The following is a 21,842-nucleotide window of genomic DNA, read 5'->3' on the forward strand; positions in this document are numbered from 1 at the left end:
AGCTTAATGTCTTTGGATGTATTTATAATTACTTAATTTGGATGATAGCTGTTTATTTTCTTAAATATGGATGAGACTTAGATCTGTTGTATACAGAGTGTAATAGCAAAATCACTTGACCTGATTTTCATATGGCCGTATTAGTGCACAAAATTCACCAAAAAGTCCTGCAATTTGACAAGACCACTAACCTGAAAGTGCTGCTGGTCCTGTGAATAATTAACTAGTCAGACATTTTATCATTCTAGAAGACATGAATGTCAATGACTGTGGTAAATTCATTAACTAGTCCTACTTTTTATCATTCTAGAAGACATGAATGTCAATGACTTAATGGTAAATTCATTAACTAGTCCTACTTTTTATCCTAGAAGACATTAATGTCAATGACGTAATGGTAAATTCATTAACTAGTCCTACTTTTTATCATCCTAGAAGACATGAATGTCAATGACATAATGGTAAATTCATTAACTAGTACTACTTTTTATCATCCTAGAAGACATGAATGTCAATGACTTAATGGTAAATTCATTAAGTGGTCCTACTTTTTATCATCCTAGAAGACATGAATGTCAATGACATAATGGTAAATTCATTAACTGGTCCTACTTTTTATCATCCTAGAAGACATGAATGTCAATGACTTAATGGTAAATTCATTAACTAGTCCTACTTTTTATCATCCTAGAAGACATGAATGTCAATGACTTAATGGTAAATTCATTAACTAGTCCTACTTTTTATCATCCTAGAAGACATGAATGTCAATGACTTAATGGTAAATTCATTAACTAGTCCTACTTTTTATCATCCTAGAAGACATGAATGTCAATGATGTAATGGTAAATTCATTAACTAGTCCTACTTTTTATCATCCTAGAAGACATGAATGTCAATGACGTAATGGTAAATTCATTAACTAGTCCTACTTTTCATCATTCTAGAAGACATGAATGTCAATGACTTAATGGTAAATTCATCAACTAGTCCTACTTTGTATCATCCTAGAAGACATGAATGTCAATGATGTAATGGTAAATTCATTAACTAGTCCTACTTTTTATCATCCTAGAAGACATGAATGTCAATGACCTAATGGTAAATTCATTAACTGGTCCTACTTTTTATCATCCTAGAAGACATGAATGTCAATGACTTAATGGTAAATTCATTAACTAGTCCTACTTTTTATCATCCTAGAAGACATGAATGTCAATGACTTAATGGTAAATTCATTAACTAGTCCTACTTTTTATCATCCTAGAAGACATGACTGTCAATGGCATAATGGTAAATTCATTAACTGGTCCTACTTTTTATCATCCTAGAAGACATGAATGTCAATGACGTAATGGTAAATTCATTAACTAGTCCTCTTTTTATCATCCTAGAAGACATGAATGTCAATGATTTAATGGTAAATTCATTAACTAGTCCTACTTTTTATCATCCTAGAAGACATAAATGTAAATGACTTAATGGTAAATTCAGATAGACATATATATCACCTCTTAGTAAGGTCATTTATACAATGAAAATGGAACATACAGTAAAACACAAAATAAGATATTAGTATGATATGTAAAATGTATGAAGCTGTATTAAATTGAGCATAAAATGGCTACTATTTATGGACCAGGAAAGTGATGCTCACTGTCCAGCTGATCCAGATCCAGACCTAACTCATACAGAGGCTGGACATCATAATCCAACCATTGATGACCAGTCTGAGTTATAGTCTGAATAGTCATAATCCAACCATTGATGACCAGTCTGAATTATAGTCTGAATAATCATAATCCATCCATTGATGACTAGTCTGAATTATAGTCTGAACAGTCATAATCCAACCATTGATGACCAGTCTAAATTATAGTCTGAATAATCATAATCCAGCCACTGATAACCAGTCTGAAGTATAGTCTGAATAATCATAATCCAACCATTGATAACCAGTCTGAATTATAGTCTAAATAGTCATAATCCATCCACTGATAACCAGTCTGAATTACAATCTGAATAATCATAATCCATCCATTGATGACCAGTCTGAATTATAGTCTGAATAATCATAATCCATCCACTGATAACCAGTCTGAATTATAGTCTGAATAATCATAATCCAGCCATTGATGGCCCATCTGAATTACAATTTGAATAATCATAATCCAACCATTGATGACCCGTCTAAATTACAATCTGAATAATCATAATCCAACCATTGATGACCAGTCTGAATTATAGTCTGAATAGTCATAATCCATCCACTGATAACCAGTCTGAATTATAGTCTGAATAATCATAATCCAGCCATTGATGACCCATCTGAATTACAGTCTGAATAATCATAATCCAACCACTGATGACCTGTCTGAATTATAGTCTGAATAATCATAATCCAACCATTGATAACCAGTCAGAATTACAGTCTGAATACTCAGAATCCAACCACTGATAACTAGCCTAAATTATAGTCTGAATAATCATAATCCAACCACTGATAACCAGTCTGAATTATAGTCTGAATAAGAATCAGGATCATCATCCATTGACTTTCATCAATGACAGTATCAGAACTAGACTAAACCTCGGAATATGTGTCTGTGGTATCCAACATTGTAATTGAGTCTTTGGAAACATGAATTCACAGTGGATTGCCACCACTGGATCAGATACATTCACATCAGCAGAATACAGCTGAACAGTTATAATTCATTCAGGTCAGTTCATGTCTGTAGCTTAGAAAATTTTCACCTGAGCATCTTGAAGTGTGATGTATTAATCTAATTACAACATCTGCATCTTGTGGTTTTCCTTAAACTAATTTACAGTTTTAGTTATTGTATTTTTGTGATATGATTTTTCTAATGACTAGACCATGTTTGTTTACTTGTGGCATATAACTGCTTTCTCATGTATCACAAATAAAATATTCCACAACATCGGGCTACCATATTTGAACTTTAAAAAAGAGGATACTTTGGAGTGTGGGTGTGTCAGTGTCTAGCAGTTCATACTATATCACATTAATCCATCATCAGCATATACAACTTAAGTATTTATTACATAATATACTGTGACCTGTGTACTACACAATGCCTATCTCATGGGCCTGTACAATGTCTACCTGACATTGACCTGTACAATGCCTACATCATGGGCCTGTACAATGTCTAACTGACATTAACCTGTACAATGCCTACATCATGGGCCTGTACAATGTCTATCTGACATTGACCTGTACAATGCCTATATCATGGGCCTGTACAATGTCTATCTGACATTGATCTGTACAATGCCTATATCATGGGCCTGTACAATGTCTGAGATTGACCTGTACAATGCCTATCTCATGGGCCTGTACAATGTCTAAATGACATTGACCTGTACAATGCTTATCTCATGGGCCTGTACAATGTCTGACATTGACCTGTACAATGCCTATGTCATGGGCCTGTACAATGTCTATCTGAGATTGACCTGTACAATGCCTATGTCATGGGCCTGTACAATGTCTATCTGACATTGACCTGTACAATACCTATCTCATAGGCCTGTACAATGTCTGACATTGACCTGTACAATGTCTATGTCATGGGCCTGTACAATGTCTATCTGAGATTGACCTGTACAATGCCTATGTCATGGGCCTGTACAATGTCTATCTGACATTGACCTGTACAATACCTATCTCATGGGCCTGTACAATGCCTCTCTGACATTGACCTGTACAATGCCTATCTTATAGCTTGTATATTAGCAACCATGTCTGTCTAATGAGATTGTTTGTAATGCATGCAATAATTCATGATACTGCATGCAATACATTCCTGAGTGCATATTGAATGTTACATCATACACACTACATTTCTTATTAGCAACTTAATTCTTTTATCACATTGTATCACCTTGATAGTATAATATATATGTATATGCATTTGTGAGAATTGGACACACTGTACAGTCATCCAGCATTGGTTTGTTATTTAGTAATTTATTACTCTCTTCTTCAGATATGTTACCCAATCAAAATGTCTCAGGATTATTACCATTACCTTATAAATTCAGACCTCCTAAGGTAAACTTTAGTTATAAAATGTTAAATTGTCAACTCCCAAAGTTTTGAACCAGACAAGAGTGATCTCCACTTGGATACTCTATTTTTCTAGTGATTTCTTGCTCTTTCTCTCCAGGTCAGAGTTTTCTAACATAATTTGAACAAAAACTTTGTCATACATGTCAACACCATTTAGTCGTACCTGTCCTGGTCACTAACATGTGTACTCAGTGTGTACATGACCTGTTATATGTTTCTTGTCCCTTGCTGTATTCTATTACAGAACATAAAGGTCACACAGATATTTATTTTGTTCACTAGCTTCGACTTAATGGTATGTTTTTGTGATACTTGATGATTTCATCTGTGTGGGCTATATATTAGCTGTAGTTACACTTGACAACACAATGTGCAGGACATTTATTTGTTCACTAATATCCATTTCTGGTAGGTTTATGCAATGCATTTCAGTAACTAAGTACTTAATATCATAGACCAGGAGAGTCATGCAGGTAATTTCTACAGACATTCATATTTTTCACTAGTATCCACTTCATGATAAGCTTAGGTGATGCTTGACTGATTTCACTCTGGTAGCTGTGTTACACACTAGAAAACATGACATGCAGTCTTTTCTGGCATTTACATAATTCATTATTGTTCACATTTCAACAAGTTTATATGATGTAGTGTACCTGGCTGATTTCAACTTTACAGATTATCATTTTGCTATGCTGCCCATTTGCTTTTACTGACCTGTGTCAGTCCTGGCTATGAATTAGTCCATGTTTATTACATAATTATCTCAGTCCAGTACCATCACTGATCATCTGTTCCAGCCAGTTGCCATCATGGATCACTTTTGAATAGTTATATGACCTGTGTTGCATGATAACTTAGTACCAGCTTTAGTGACATTGCAATCCCATACTCCTACATTATACATGGATTATTCAGTGTACTGTCTACAGTCACAGTATGCAATGCCTCTAGTGACATTGCAATCCCATGTTCCAACATCATACCTGGATTATTCAGTGTAGTCTACAATCACAGTATACAATGCCTCTAGTGACATTGCAATCCAACATTGCAATCCCATATTCCAACATCATACCTGGATTATTCAGTGTACTGTCTACAGTCACAGTATACAATTCCTCTAGTGACATTGCAATCCCATATTCCAACATCATACCTGGATTATTCAGTGAACTGTCTACAGTCACAGTATACAATGCCTTTAGTGACATTGCAATCCCATATTCCAACATCATACCTGGATTATTCAGTGTACTGTCTACAGTCACAGTATACAATGCCTCTAGTGACATTGCAATCCCATATTCCAACATCATACCTGGATTATTCAGTGTACTGTCTACAGTTGCAGTATACAATGCCTCTAGTGACATTGCAATCCCATATTCCAACATCATACCTGGATTATTCAGTGAACTGTCTACAGTCACAGTATACAATGCCTTTAGTGACATTGCAATCCCATATTCCAACATCATACCTGGATTATTCAGTGTACTGTCTACAGTCACAGTATACAATGCCTCTAGTGACATTGCAATCCCATATTCCAACATCATACCTGGATTATTCAGTGTACTGTCTACAGTTGCAGTATACAATGCCTCTAGTGACATTGCAATCCCATAATCCAACATCATACCTGGATTATTCAGTGTAATGTCTACAGTCACAGTATACAGTGCCTCTAGTGACATTGCAATCCCATATTCCAACATCATACCTGGATTATTCAGTGAACTGTCTACAGTCACAGTATACAATGCCTCTAGTGACATTGCAAGCCCATATTCCAACATCATACCTGGATTATTCAGTGTAATGTCTACAGTCACAGTATGCAATGCCTTGCATTCTCAAGCACCATTGTCACACCTTGACCCATTGACACCAGGGGAAGAATCAGAGTATGATGGAGTTGCAGACATATGTTATGACACCACATCTTAAAATATGTAACAGAAAGAAAGTAAAACTAACAATTTATTTAACATCTATAAACAATTTATTTCCCTACAACACAAAATAAGAATTCAAAAGAAATATAATCTTGTGAATTAAATTTTAAATAATCCTATATGTAATATCTCAAGTCCAAAATTATAGAATGTTTTTAATGATTTCCAAAAGTCTTGAATGTCCTAATAGAACGCAATTATGCAACCTAGAATGTCTTTTAAAGGGTTCACAAAAATCCAAAATAATGTATTAATCCAAAAGTCTTGAATGTCTTAATATAACACAATTATGCAACCTACAATGTCTTTTAAAGGGTTCACAAAATCCAAAATAATGTATTAATCCAACAGTCAATGAGCACTTTAGTAATTTTAATGAATATTTTAAATAGATGAGTCACCATGAATTATATGTGATATAAAAAATACAGCTGTAAACTTGGATGAAAGGTCAATTCCCACATGTTGGTCTTAAGCAGGAATACATTATTTGTTTATCAAATCCCTATTTATACACATTTCACTTGACTTGTCTTTCCTATTAATCCAGCATGTATGAATAAGAGTAACTAAAAAAAATAATATTTATCTGATGATAACACAGATAACCCTCCCAACATGTTGTAATCTACTGGCAGAGCATACATTCTGCTCCAGTAGTAACTGATGTATGGACATGATGTGGTAGCAATCATTATATTCAAGGGGAGATCACTTTTGTCTGACTTATATATGGGCAGAGAGTGTTGCTTTTGTTTTTATTATAGCAAAGATTTAACTTGGGACAGGTGATTGTGTGAGATATTGGTCATATTTCCAAGTTTGTGAGATGTGGTTGTATTAATGAGTTTTTGAGATTGTGGTCATTTTACCATGTTTGTGAGAGGTAAAGAATAGTTATAAATGATATATAACCTGAAAAATGTCATTTGAAGTGGTGCAAAAAGGCATTTCACAGAATCCTGACTAATTTGGGGGTTTTGACTTTGAAAATAGCACATAAAGAGTTGTTAACATTGAGATCATCATCATTGTTGTTGTTGTTGTTGTAGGGTTTAGCGCCATTTTTCAGCACACAATAGGCTATACATGGCAGCCAGTATTAATAGTGGAAGAAGAACCTGAGAAAACACTGGAAAGAACCACCAACATCATCTGTGATTATCAAATCCCTATTTATACACATTTTCACTTGTTTTTCTTATTGATCCAGCATGTTTGAAGAAGAGTAATTAAAAAAATAATACTATTTATCTTATGATAACACATTATTGGCATATAAGTTTATGTTAATGGGCCTTGAGTATGATATGCAGATCGTTGGTATTCTGATACAATTCTTTTTTAATTCCATCACAGATTTACCTAGAATCCAATTCAACACACAGACTCCTCTGACAGTGAATGAGACTCAGTTCCTGAGTGTGTCATGCAATGCAACGGGGAACCCAAACCCTGACCAGATCTTGTGGTCAGGGAGACCAAATGGTAGCTTGCTGAGATTTGAAAACATCAGCAGAAATGACGATGGTACATACACCTGCAAGGCCACAGCCAACTCATCCAAGTACAGGACACTGAGGAACCAGAGGGAATTTAATATTATTGTCCAATGTAGGTTGTATTTTAGCCTGAGATGTACACCACACATAGATTGCAACTGGCCACTGCTTTTATTATAAGGTGTGGCTGTCTTTTCAGGAAAAATGTAGTTACATATGTGGGGAATAGCCAGTCTGTGCTTTCATGTAGACAAAATGAACAACTGAAATGTTTTTGAGAAAATAAGGTGGTAATGACTTAAATGCCTAAAACACACATACAACATAAAAGATTTTGATGTGCAATAACAATTGAAACAGAAAAGTGATTAAACATTAGTTCTAAGATATGCAGATTGAATGCAATACTTTAGTTTATTTAATTTGCTTTCCAAATGTTTTAAAATTTCAATTTTGATATCATATGGTTGATTGGATACTATTTCAGTATGCATATGTAAACTGTAATCAACTATGCCTAATAATTAGGATATGAAAGCCTTTAAAATGGAAGAATATGCATACTTACCTCACAATACTGTTGATTATCTGCTTAAACGTTAATTAATATTATGCTGAAAACTGTAAGTTAATAGCAAGGTATATTTCTGCATATTTTTAAGATAGATAAGTCCAGATGTCAGAGCTTAGTCAACAAGGGTTGTGACAAACACATAGTAGAGAGATGAGTGCATTATGACTATCAGATGGCTTGTGTTCTAATTAGTTATTTAGTTACTGTGATCCCAAATAAAGTGTAATTAATTAATGGATGTCAGTAGGTAATTTATTCTGACAGAATTATAGTCTTCTGGTGAACAGGAAATAGATGATTTCCATTTCCAGATACCCCAGATGTGAGTGTGACAGTCAGTGGTCCATCCCTTCAGAATATCATCTCTTTTTCCAGATGCAACAGATGTGAGTGTGACAGTCAATGGTCCAACCCTTCAGAATATGATCTCTTTTTCCAGATGCCCCAGGTGTGAGTGTGACAGTCAATGGTCCAACCCTTCAGAATATGATCTCTTTTTCCAGATGTCCCATATGTGAGTGTGACAGTCAATGGTCCAACCCTTCAGAATATGATCTCTTTTTTCCAGAAGTCCCATATGTGAGTGTGATGGTCAATGGTCCAACCCTTCAGAATATGATCTCTGTTTCCAGATGCCCCAGATGTGAGTGTGACAGTCAATGGTCCAACCCTTCAGAATATGATCTCTGTTTCCAGATGCCCCAGATGTGAGTGTGACAGTCAATGGTCCAACCCTTCAAAATATGATCTCTTTTTCCAGATGCCCCAGATGTGAGTGTGACAGTCAGTGGTCCAACCCTTCAGAATATGATCTCTTTTTCCAGATGCCCCAGATGTGAGTGTGACAGTCAGTGGTCCAACCCTTCAGAATATGACTCAGACAGTCTTATGTGAAGCAAGAGGACATCCAGCTGAGTATATGTTTCATCCCTGGAAGCAGAGGTGGGGAGATAAGATTATCAGGTTGGATCTTCAGGGAACTCCAAACTCAAATCACAATACATTGAAATTAGAGAGGTTATCCCTTCAGGATATGGGGACTTACATCTGCTCCGTTGACAATAATATTACAGGAATTGATGGGAAGCTTGAACAGACTGGTGCTGTAGACATCAAGGTCACAGGTAAACAAGCATGTATATTTAGAGATCAAGGAATCATGGGAAGTTTGCTTGATGGGATGAATTACCTTCATAACAGCTTGCTTGATAATAGTCATTGGATCCCTTTTTCATTATGCTCTCTTTATTATTTCTCACGAAATAATATATTTTCATCTTTATTTTTATGCTGTTATTTGTATGATTTCAAGGTTAAACAGTCATGATATAGGTCAACATTTTCCTTAATTGGATATATTTTAGGTATATTCTATACTTAGTCCAAATTTTTATTTCTGATGATATTGTTTACCTGAATGCCTGATGTATGTATGTATGTATGTATGTATGTATGTATATCTGTATGTATGTATGTATGAGTGTGTGAGTGTGTGTGTGCATGTGTGTGTGCATGCATGCATGTATGCATGTATGTATGTATGTATGTATGCATGCATGTATTTATGTATGTATGTATGCTCATAAATTTTGGACATCATAATGTGCATACAAGGTGATATTCAAGTTATTCAGCATGATGTCCGTCAATACTTCCCAGTCAACATCCATATATACTGTATCAGGTTCAGATAGGAACCATTTCATGAAAGATACAGGTACAATAAAAAATTATACATTTTTCTACCATTAATACGAGGGGCCCGAGGGTCCAGGTGGTCTAAAGTGCTCTCCATTACGGATCACTGCCGTCTCACCTCTGTCTGCGTGGGTTCGAGTCTCAGATTCAGCCAATGTGGGTATGTGAGAAAGCTTGACAGTAGCTTCTCGTGGGTTGGTGGTTCTTCCCGGGTTTTTCTCAGGTTCTTCTCCACCATTAATACTGGCCACCATGTATTGCCTATCGAGTGCTGAAAATTGGCGTTAAACCCCACATCAACAACAACAACAACAACAACCATTAATACGACAGCTGCTGCTGTTGTTACTAAATATCTACCAACCCTTCACACATTGGAGGGAGAGTTTTGAGACTAAAAGCGAGTTTGGGGTTCTAAAAGGGGTCATTGTACATGATCAAATTAAGAAATGTTGTACAGATGATATTAAATTGTATAGTTCTACAAGCTCATAGAAAAAACTCTACTTTTCAAACTTTACAGCTTCATAAATAAATATATAACCCAAAAATTAAAATAAAAATAGTCATACATACAACATTAAGACAATAGTGAGCACTAGTCTGACAAAAAATGTATGTCTGCAACAAAATGGCTATAAATAGTATCACAAGAGTCTGATAGGAAAATTACATTCCAGGATGTAGTTTAGCAGTTGTGTCAGTATACCTCCATTTTTGGGGAAGGCAGTAACAAGAAATATGCAATAATATGTTACCACATCACAAGTCTGTCAATAAAATGGCATGGGAAAACTTGAAAATTGTATAACTTGACAATAAATTTATGCAGCTGACATTACACTGATTTCATTTATTTTGAAAATTTATATTTGTAACAACTAAGCATAGACTGGAGGCCATGAATTTTAGCAGTTTGAGTCATTTTCTTTATTCAGGGCCTTAAAACCTACTAACAGTGATCAAATTCTATTTTTATTTGTCAATGGGTGCATTAGCTGAACATAAACTGTTTGCATTGTATAGAGATACGGTTACGTATGATAAGTGACTGAGCAGTTGATCCTGGGAGTGGGGAAAGCAGTGATTTTTTTTGAGCTGGGATATTGTTTCCTCTTTGCCTTGAGCCAATTAAATTTGTTGAACTAATATAATATGATATTAATAGGTTCTTTTCCCAGAATTAGAGGAATATTTTTTTCCAGCTATTAATAAGCCAAAAATATGTTTTTAAAGAAGTCGCAGGCCCCTACCAGAAAATTAAATGGTCTTTCCCTAAACTGTATAAACTGTTCACAGTAGTCTTTTTTTCTCTTTTTCATGTAGGAACACCAGTTGTATTGAAAGAAGAGGAATTTCATTTTGCTGAGTTAACTGGCCATTCTGTCAACATATCCATACCCTTTTATAGCAACCCAGCAATTGGGAGTTTCATCTTTCAGAAAAATGGGACTGGACTACAAAACAGTAGCAGGATCACTATGAGTCTCTCAACTAGAGTTACTGATTCAAAATTTTATGGCATACCAGTTAAACTTGAGGCTGCAATGGCAAATCTTTTCATTCAGAATCTAACAGAGGATGATTTTGATAACTACACCCTGGTGTTGAGGAATTTCCTGGGAACAAAGGAGTTCATATTGCAGCTGGATGCAGCAGGCAAGCCTCCTCCCTACAGTGTATTTTTTTGTAAAGGAGTCCAATTAACTTTTCTTAATATATAAAGTTTATGATAGTTCATTTTCATACCTTCCAGTTGATTTTTCATTACAAACTTGTATTCATAGCCTGTGTATTCTACAATCAATAACATAAAGAACTGGCATATATGGCATGCACACAAGCTAACATTGTACGATAAATACAGGTTGGAACACTGTATGTTAAATAGTGGGGGTTTATTTTACATGTATGAAAAAGAAATGTAGAAGCTAGTGAATAGTAATGCAACTGTTACATTTGGGTGGAAGCTACAATGGTTTCCAGGGAGGGTTTTTATCATCTTGTAAATGTGGCAGTACATTCAACAATGGTGGCCATTTTAAGGAGATGTAGTGACTCCATGGTTAGCATGCAAGATTTGTGACCAAAAATGTGCTGTTTCATGTCCTAGAATTGGATCAGCCTGGTTGTCTACAGTTATGTGTCCTTGGCAAGGCACTTGAGTACTAAACAATCTATGATGGTTATGGTTATAATTTTTTCTTCATCAGGCCATGGGCCAATTAAGCTAATTATGATATCGTTCTACATCAGGCCATGGGTCAATTAAGCTAATTATGATATTGTCCTACATCAGGCCATGGGCCAGTTAAGCTATGATATTATCCTACATCAGGCCATGGACCAATTAAGCTAATTATGATATTGTCCTACATCAGGTCATGGGCCACTTAAGCTAATTATGATATTGTCCTACATCAGGTCATGGGCCAATTAAGCTAATTATGATATTGTCCTACATCAGGTCATGGGCCAATTAAGCTAATTATGATATTGTCCTACATCAGGCCATGATACAATTAAGCTAATTATGATATTGTCCTACATTAGGCCATGATCCAATTAAGCTAATTATGATATTGTCCTACATCAAGCCATGGGCCAATTAAGCTAATTATGATATTGTGCTACATCAGGCCATGGGCCAATTAAGCTAATTATTTATTGTCCCTCATATGTTGTGCATTGCATGTCCTCTCTTGCTATTTTCTGTTTTGTGATTACCAATGAACTAATTTCAACTAAAATAGGTAATATTCTGGTGTAGAGACCATCATCCTTTGTACTATGTGCCATCAGATATGACCCTCATAGTTTAAAATACAGAAATCTATGCAATACTTCTCACAGGCTGCTGAACAGACTTCAACAACGTTTGACAGGACATCATGAAATCAACTTACACTGTCTCAGTATCACAACTTGGAAACTATTGACATCCCCATCTTGCCGCAGACATGTAGCATCATGTCCCACTGAGTCACATCATGCTGACAGCAGACCAACCAATCTTAGCACTAACCTCTTAATGCTGAGTGCCAAGCAAGGCAGCTGCTAGTACCATTTTTTATAAGTCTTTGTTATGACTCACCTGGGGTTTGAACCCTCGACCTTCCACATCCAAAGCAGATGCTCTAACCACACCAGTAAAATGAAGTGTATGTTCTTTTGATCTGTGATTCAAAGATTGAGCCTCTGCCAAGTATACTCTGATAAATAACTACATTTCTTACTGAAGCCTTACTTATCTGATGGACTTATTTCATAATAAATTAAATTGTAAGTTACAGACCCATCTTGGACTTTGCTTGACTGCCCCTAGTTAGATTATAGTGGTCACTTGTGATCACCCCCACTGTCTAGTTCATAATTCCCTTGTTCATACATCCATTATTGCTGCTCTGTCTATACATTCATTCATTCTTCCCTGTTTATACATCCATTCATCCTTGTGGTCTTCCATCAGTTATTGATTGTAGTACAATACATTATGGTACATTATTGGGAAATAATAGTCTATATTGTTTGCAGTTGGTTTTGACTTAGGCAGGAATTATTATTATATTTCTACCACACTATGGTTGCCGCTTGATATTAGCTAGATCTCAACTGAGTTCTGTTGCTGTCAGTCTGTGTCATTATTTACAGGTGTTATGACTGGTTCGCAATTTAAGATACACTTTAATTAATTATTTTCCTGCAAAATGGATAAAGTTACATTATGTAAATGAGTATCTGGATAGAGATATTATCTAGAAGTAATATATGCTAAAGTTGACAGACATGACCATGTTATAATTTACATACAGGCTGCATTGATTCTGAAAAAGGTTGAAGCTAGGACTGAGGGGTTGGCATGCCAGCATTTGCATTAACAACTTTAGAGAGAGAGACAGACAGACAGTCTATTCCTAGATATTATAAACATTCATTCAAATTTTATGAAGCAATTTTAAACTTAATTTTCTAATTTTTGCAGGTCCTCCCCGGATAGTTGACGAATTTCACTTCAACAGATTTTTAGAGAAAGAGGTTGAATTTAACTTTAAGCCAGGGTTTAATGGTGGTCGTAACCAGACATTTACCATAGAATACAGGTCCACAGCCAGCCCTGACTCGTTCTGGATGAACTCAAGTATTACAGATCTAAAAGAAACACAAACCTATAATGGAACTTATTTTGTTAATGTCACTCAGCCTCCCCCAGGAACTTATGAGTATAGGATGTACTCCTGGAATGAGATTGGCAGAAGTCCCTACTCATTTATAATTACAATATTCATTCCTGAAGGTAATACACCTATTATTCATTTATGTATGGAATATTTTACTTTGTCTCCAAAACACCATACCAATTTTTAAATTTTGATCAGATTTGGCATGAGACTTCCTGTGTCATTGATTAATTTGCAATCTGTAACAAGGTCATATATGTTGGCATGAGACTTCCTATGTCAGGGATTAATTTGCAATCTGTAACAAGGTCATATATGTTGAAAATGTCTGTAAGGACTGACATTTGACTGACTTTAAAGTTTCTTACTTTCAGATTATTATCTGATAAGATATAGTTACCTGATCTCTTATATAGGTAGTGAACTCATTATGTGCATTAAAATTATAAGACAATTCATGTCAAGCATTACACTGTAATCAGGAACTAGTTATCTGCTTTGACGAAGTTTGTGAGTAGACCATTTGATTTGATAGGTATAGATGACAGTTGTACTATTTTAAACAATATGTGGATTCAAATGATAGTGTAGTTTGATAACTATTACTTTATACTTTTTTTTTCCTTTTCCACATTTTCCTGTCATGAAAGATAAATCACATACTTGTACACATATTGATTAAAAATTGGTCCAGTTGTATAACGTTTTAATCACCCAAGGCATTGAAGCTAGAGAAACAATGTATATTAACATTAAATAATGTATAAATTTCCCATAACTATCACTACTTATATACAGTTTGAGTGAATTTGCTCATGCTCATTTTGATGTCACACTGTTGTAAATTTGACTGAATATTTGCCAGTCAGAAAAATACAAAATAGTCACTTTAATCACAAGCTACGAATATATGAGGAATAGAAGCAAGATGGGGAAAAAAATGAGTGTGAAATAAATGTACTGTCCACAATGAATAAGACATGATGTTTGCATAGATTGTGTTGACTACATACCATTTCATTCCATCAGACTAAATAAAGGACTATTTCACTATTCATTAAGTTATTGAATATATATTTTGTCACATAAAAGGTTGTTATGATTCATTGGCTGGTACGTGTATATCTATGTTGACACTTTCATTGGACAGTAAAACTTATTGCTTTATCTTTTTTTTTCATGTTAAGATGTATTTATCCGTATGTATCTTGTTTGAAAATTATGTTCCCATTACATTCAAGTTCTAAGTGTGCCAGTATAAATTGTTTACTATATGTCCAACGTTGTCAACATGGAGGAGTACATAAGCATTTTTGAAAATTAATTAAGAAATCTGGATCTAACTTTTCTCAGTTAAAACATGAAAATCCCAGTCCCCTGTGAAACATTAGAAAAAATATTTAAAAGTAGTTTATGTTTCTGGTTCATATCTACTAAGGCACAATACTTTATGACTTACAATTCTGGTGAAATTTTGATGAAATAAATAAAGTGATTTGCTTATGATGTTCCTTTTGATTGAATTTATGTGGCATTCAGCACATTCTTGAAAATTCAGGGAACTTGTTTGCTTGAGTAATGTTAATCATGTTTTTCTTGGGACAGTCACGGAAGTCATTGAGACTTTATGCCATCTTTCATCATATAGACTTTATGCCATCCTTCAAGTCATTGAGACTTTATGTCATCCATCAAATTATTGAGACTTTATGCCATCCTTCAAGTCATTGAGACTTTATGCCATCCTTCAGGTCATTGACTTTATACCATCCTTCAAGTCATTGACTTTATACCATCCTTCAGGTCATTGATTTTATACCATCCTTCAAGTCATTGAGACTTTATGTCATCCTTCAAGTCATTGAGACTTTATACCGTCATTCAAATCATTGAGACTTTATACCATCCTTCAGGTCATTGACTTTATACCATTCTTCAAGTCATTGAGACTTTATGTCATCCTTCAAGTCATTGAGACTTTATACCATCCTTCAAGTCATTGAGACTTTATACCATCCTTCAAGTCATTGAGACTTTATACCATCCTTCAAGTCATTGAGACTTTATACCATCCTTCAAGTCATTGAGACTTTATGTCATCCTTCAAGTCATTGAGACTTTATACCATCCTTCAAGTCATTGAGACTTTATACCATCCTTCAAGTCATAGAGACTTTTGTTTCTTGGGTTTTTATTTAATCTTGTTTACTAGAAAAATTATTTATTCTTGCAATATCACTACTCCGGTGGCCTAGTGGTTAGAGCGTCTGCCTCGGATGCGGGAGGTCGTGGGTCCGATCCCTGGCTGAGTCATACCAAAGACTTACAAAAAAAGTACTAACAGCTGCCTCACTTGGCGCTCAGCATTAAGAAGTTAGTGTTAGGACTGGTCAGCCCGGTGTCAGGATAATGTGACTGGGTGGGACATCATGCTACATGTCTGCGGCATGATGCCTCAGTGCTAGACATCACTATAAACTGCCACATTGCAGACATCATAGTGATATGACTGAAAAATTGTTAAAGCTACATTAAAAATCCAAATCACATCACATCACACATTCTTGCAATATCATTTGAAGCAGGATAATTTGTATTGTTGTGTTCTGCTTTTGAGTTTGATTTATTCAAAATGTTATTTACTAACACTACTGGAATTTAATTAGAACTTTATTGATTAGGACTCTTGATATAACTTTTTGGAATATATGGGACTTAATTCACAATACTTTAGGTTCTTTTTTAATCTTCACTTTTAATTTTATGGAAATCAATTATTGAATTTACAAAATTTTCTGATACACTGTTTTCTATTACTTTAAGATCAAAGTGTTGTAACAAGTTAAAGGCTTAGTGTGTGACAGAGAAGATCAAAGAGTTGTAACAAGTTAAAGATATAGTGTGTGACAGAGAAGATCAAAGAGTTGTAACAAGTTAAAGATATAGTGTGTGACAGAGAAGATCAAAGATGTGTAAACAAGTTAAAGACAGTGTGTGTGACAGAAGATCAAAGAGTTGTAACAAGTTAAAGGCTTAGTGTGTGACAGAGAAGATCAAAGAGTTGTAACAAGTTAAAGATATAGTGTGTGACAGAGAAGATCAAAGAGTTGTAACAAGTTAAAGATATAGTGTGTGACAGAGAAGATCAAAGAGTTGTAACAAGTTAAAGATATAGTGTGTGACAGAGAAGATCAAAGTGTTGTAACAAGATAAAGGCTTAGTGTGTGACAGAGAAGATCAAAGTGTTGTAACAAGTTAAAGGCTTAGTGTGTGACAGAGAAGATCAAAGAGTTGTAACAAGTTAAAGGCTTAGTGTGTGACATAAAAGCTCATGTATTATACTTTCTTAGATCATGATCAATAATAGAAATTCTTACAGAATATACATATTGAACCATTTACAGCATCAAAACTATTTGATTCCAGGGCCACTTGACCACTGGTTCTGATCCTTTTATTGTCGACCTCAGTTGTAGTCCACTGGTTCTAACAGATTTGGTATGGCACATAGACTTCTGGTCTCATCAGTTTTATTCAAAGCTGAGCTCATCTATTTACAAAATAGTTCCTGCAACTTTACAAGTGTATTTGATAAAATGGATTTTTGTGAAGGTCAAAACATTGTTTTTTCCCATTGCAGCATGTGTGCCTGGAAAATCAGTAAAAGTTTAGTTGATCATAAAGCATAAGCTTTGAGTTCATCTATTTTATCCTTTACACTGTGTGGTGAGGCTGAAATCAGTTTCCTTTTGTTGTATTTTGATAAATACAGTTAGACAAGTCAATACTGCATGCTAATGTTGATGTACTTCAAGAAATTAGCTTGAAGGAGTCCAGCCAATTCCATGGGAATAAACCTATCCAACCCAGATGGTCCAAAATGAACCTTTTGTTAAATTAGAATTTTATGCCAAACAAAATGTACTTGCCTTTAATATCAGCTTTGAATGATCCTTAGAGGAAGAAAACTATGATGCATATCAAAAGCTATATACAGAAATTAGATGGCAAGGTTTTTCACTAAACTGAGACAAAGCCAAGTGGCTCTTATTTATAAAATAGAATAGTAGCATAATCACAATGTGGTACTAAACTCCTATTTATAAAATAGAATAGTAGCATAATCACAGTGTGGTACTAAACTCCTATTCATAAAATAGAATAGTAGCATAATCACAGTGTGGTACTAAACTCCTATTTATAAAATAGAATAGTAGCATTATCACAGTGTGGTACTAAACTCCTATTTATAAAATAGAATAGTAGCATAATCACAGTGTGGTACTAAACTCCTATTTATAAAATAGAATAGTAGCATAATCAAAGTGTGGTACTAAACTCCTATTTATAAAATAGAATAGTAGCATAATCACAGTGTGGTACTAAACTCCTATTTATAAAATAGAATAGTAGCATAATCAAAGTGTGGTACTAAACTCCTATTTATAAAATAGAATAGTAGCATTATCACAGTGTGGTACTAAACTCCTATTTATAAAATAGAATAGTAGCATTATCACAATGTGGTACTAAACTCCTATTTATAAAATAGAATAGTAGCATAATCACAGTGTGGTACTAAACTCCTATTTATAAAATAGAATAGTAGCATAATCACAGTGTGGTACTAAACTCCTATTTATAAAATTGAATAGTAGCATAATCACAATGTGGTACTAAATTGGAGGCAAGCAAGAGTAGTTTAAAATTCTGAGCAATTACCAAAAAGACAATGAAAAGAACCTTGATAAAATTAGACTTGATGACTTTCATATTTAAAATATTATTACTATATGTGATGTGCTAATTGAAAACACAATCTCTGAAAACAGTCATAAATAATTACAGGCTTGTGTGTATGTGTGTGTTTTGGATTTGTAACATAGCTTTAATAATCTGAGTCATATCACTATGATGTCAGCAGTGTGGCAGTTTATGGTAATTCTTGCACTGGGGCATGATGTTACAGACATATGGCATCATGTCCAACCCATTGACATTATCCTGACACCAGGCCAGTCAGTCCTAACACTAACCTCTTAATGCTGAGCGCCAACCAAAGCAGTTGATGGTACCACTTATCCAAGGCATATGCTCTAACCACTTAGGCCACCGGAGCATTAGAATGATTACAAGAAAATTGTTATATACCTGTAAGGTCAAAAAGATTAACAGATGACATTTTGTCTGTTTTGTAAAATACTGGCTCCATCAGCAGATGGCTTGGAATAAAACCCAACCTGCCTTAATGTGGTGGCTCAGTGACCCTAACGACTCCATGTTTCCCCATTGTTATTCATACAGACATGGTTGACTCCAGTTTGACCATGGTCATGGCAAAATGGCTGATCTCAAATGTTCCCCAGACATCCAAATTCTGGTGAACTACACACCCCCCAACTGCACAGTGAGAAGTAAAGCAATTGAACTTCTTGCACATTTATACCAACCCCATATCTTGCTGTAAGATTTCAGTACAATCCTCTGACCAATGTGGGAGATGAAGTGATGATGAATCATGATTAAGAAATACAAGTTTCAAGAAATTTCCCACAAGATGAATCGGTAAAGCCTTAATTCTATATCACTATATATATTGCCAATGAAGCTTCAATAAATCCTTCCAAGCAGTGTATGAAGAGATGTGACGATGAATTGTATACCTCCATTTTGTTTTAAAGTTTCAAGAAATTCTCACCAAAATAAGCCAAACAGAAGGTAATTTTAATCCACATCTGCACCAGGTACATATTTAGCTGAGAAAGTTTAATTAAAGTCCTCTAAGTTGTGTGGAAAAGAAGTATTGACAAGCTTTGTTACAAATAGATGGACAGACAAATAGATAAAAAGGGAGTATAGCTGTTAATAATAAATCCATTCCTTCCTTAAATGCCAGGATAATAAATGCAGATTAAATACAGTTTACCACAAAATTTACCCATCTATGCTTTGGTTATTTCAGATCTTACTAAAGGAATCAAATTACTTGGCAGTAGTTTTTAATTGTGAACACTTGCCTGAATTTCTTCAAAGTTTTGGACCATTTTCTATAATATGAATTTTCATGTGCTTTTATTTACAGCAGGAACAGGTATATGACTAATTAGATGAACTCTTTGCTACAAGCATATGACTAATTAGATGAACTCTTTGCTACAAGTATATGACTAATTAGATGAACTCTTTGCTACAAGTATATAACTAATTAGATGAACTCTTTGCTACAAGTATATGACTAACTAGATGAACTCTTTGCTACAAGTATATGACTAACTAGATGAACTCTTTGCTACAGGTATATGACTAATTAGATGAACTCTTTGCTACAATTAGATATAATTTAAATGACTGTTGTTCATATTTGTAGTAGAAAGTACCTCTGCAAGCCATGGAACATCAGTTGCTGGCATAGCTGGCGGCATAATTGCCGGATTTGTCGTCATTTTATGTGTGGTAATAGGCATACTTCTTTGGAGAAGATATCAGCATAGAAAGAAAACTGAACATGGTAAGAAAGACTACAATCATCAGCTCAAAAAATTAAAGCAAATGTCATCTTAAATGTGTGTGTCAGGAATGGAGGAAAATAAATACACAAGTTATATCAATTATTTTTATAGCCTTTCTTGTTAACATTTTATCATTATTTTGGCACAGTGCAATCAATGCTACACCCACATACTGTACCTAACAGAATTTGAATTGTTATTGTGATGGGTTTAAGGCCATTTTTGAGCACTTAATAGGAATACATGGTGGCCAGGAAATATGGTTGAGAGAGAACCCAGGAAAACTCTAGTAAGAACCACTGACCCATAGGAAACTTCTGGTAAGTTCTTTTGCATTTCCACATTGGTCATCCTGGAGACTCAAACTCATGTACTAGATAGAGGCCATATGTATGTGATCTGTAAAGGCAAGCATTTAGACCACTCGGCCACCCATGGCCCCTAGGATTTAAATACCTGTGTTTCTAAGATTATGTTAATGGCTTTCTAAATCTGGTGATACTCGCTGGTCACATTGCTACTTTATCAAAGTTAGTAAACGATATGACAACTTTTTTTGTTTCATTATGCCTGAAATTATTATTCATTGAAATTACAGATAATGATGTAGCAAAGGAGCATGAAGAAAGGTAAGTGTTAATCTCACTTCATGTTATTATATTACACAAATACAAAATGACATAAAAGGTATAAAGAAGCTAATGGTCTTTTTCTTTGTGAAATACATTACCTGATTACTTTAAGGTTAAGGATATAGGCCTACTACCTCCCAAATCCAGCACTACTTAAAAGACGAAAAATCATCTTACATAATATGTCATAGAGACAAAGGGAAATAACTCTTGCCTTCTTACATTCCCCTCCCACCGCCAGGTGTTGCCAGTTTTTAAGCTTGGCTGTCATGTTGAAATACGCATAGAATTACCTTCTAAATATTACAAGATTTAAGAAAGAAATTATTGGCAGTCACTGAAGTTATTGTGTAGTTTGGTCATTACTACACAGTTGTTACACATTAATTTTATACTTTTTCCATAATTTTGGACAATTGTGTAATTGCATAATAAAATGGCAAATATGCTGTCATTTAACAAGTATTTATTCATGACTTAGTGTTTTCCTTTATTATATCAGTAATGGGTGTGTATTAGCATCTTATTTGCATGCTAATTTTTATTTATGCTACATTGTATTAATAATTATCTTTATTTTGTATTATTTCAGTGTTAATGGTAACCAAGTATACAATGTTTTTAGGAAGTTCAAGGCTAGAAAAGACACTTGTGACTTGTACACCAAAGAGACTTCCTCTCTACCATGC

General features: G+C 34.7%; 1 protein-coding gene across 2 annotated transcripts in view; it reads left to right on the forward strand.

The window, feature by feature from the left end:
* Nucleotides 1-21,842, forward strand: part of LOC149782402 (immunoglobulin superfamily member 10-like) — a 100,223-nt gene that overhangs the window by 33,437 nt on the left and 44,944 nt on the right. Inside the window, exons 8-13 of one of the 2 annotated variants that reach the window (XM_089933784.1) lie at nt 7,420-7,674; nt 8,961-9,260; nt 11,161-11,493; nt 13,817-14,128; nt 20,380-20,520; nt 21,120-21,150. In XM_089933784.1, the coding sequence (XP_089789910.1) occupies nt 7,420-7,674; nt 8,961-9,260; nt 11,161-11,493; nt 13,817-14,128; nt 20,380-20,520; nt 21,120-21,150 (1,372 nt within the window). The remainder of the gene's footprint in view (nt 1-7,419; nt 7,675-8,960; nt 9,261-11,160; nt 11,494-13,816; nt 14,129-20,379; nt 20,521-21,119; nt 21,151-21,842) is intronic. The other variant, XM_089933785.1, reaches the window with a different exon arrangement.

The sequence above is a fragment of the Sinohyriopsis cumingii genome, chromosome 15 (genome assembly GCF_028554795.1).
Source record: "Sinohyriopsis cumingii isolate HCF-2022 chromosome 15, ASM2855479v2, whole genome shotgun sequence".
Taxonomy (NCBI): domain Eukaryota; kingdom Metazoa; phylum Mollusca; class Bivalvia; order Unionida; family Unionidae; genus Sinohyriopsis; species Sinohyriopsis cumingii.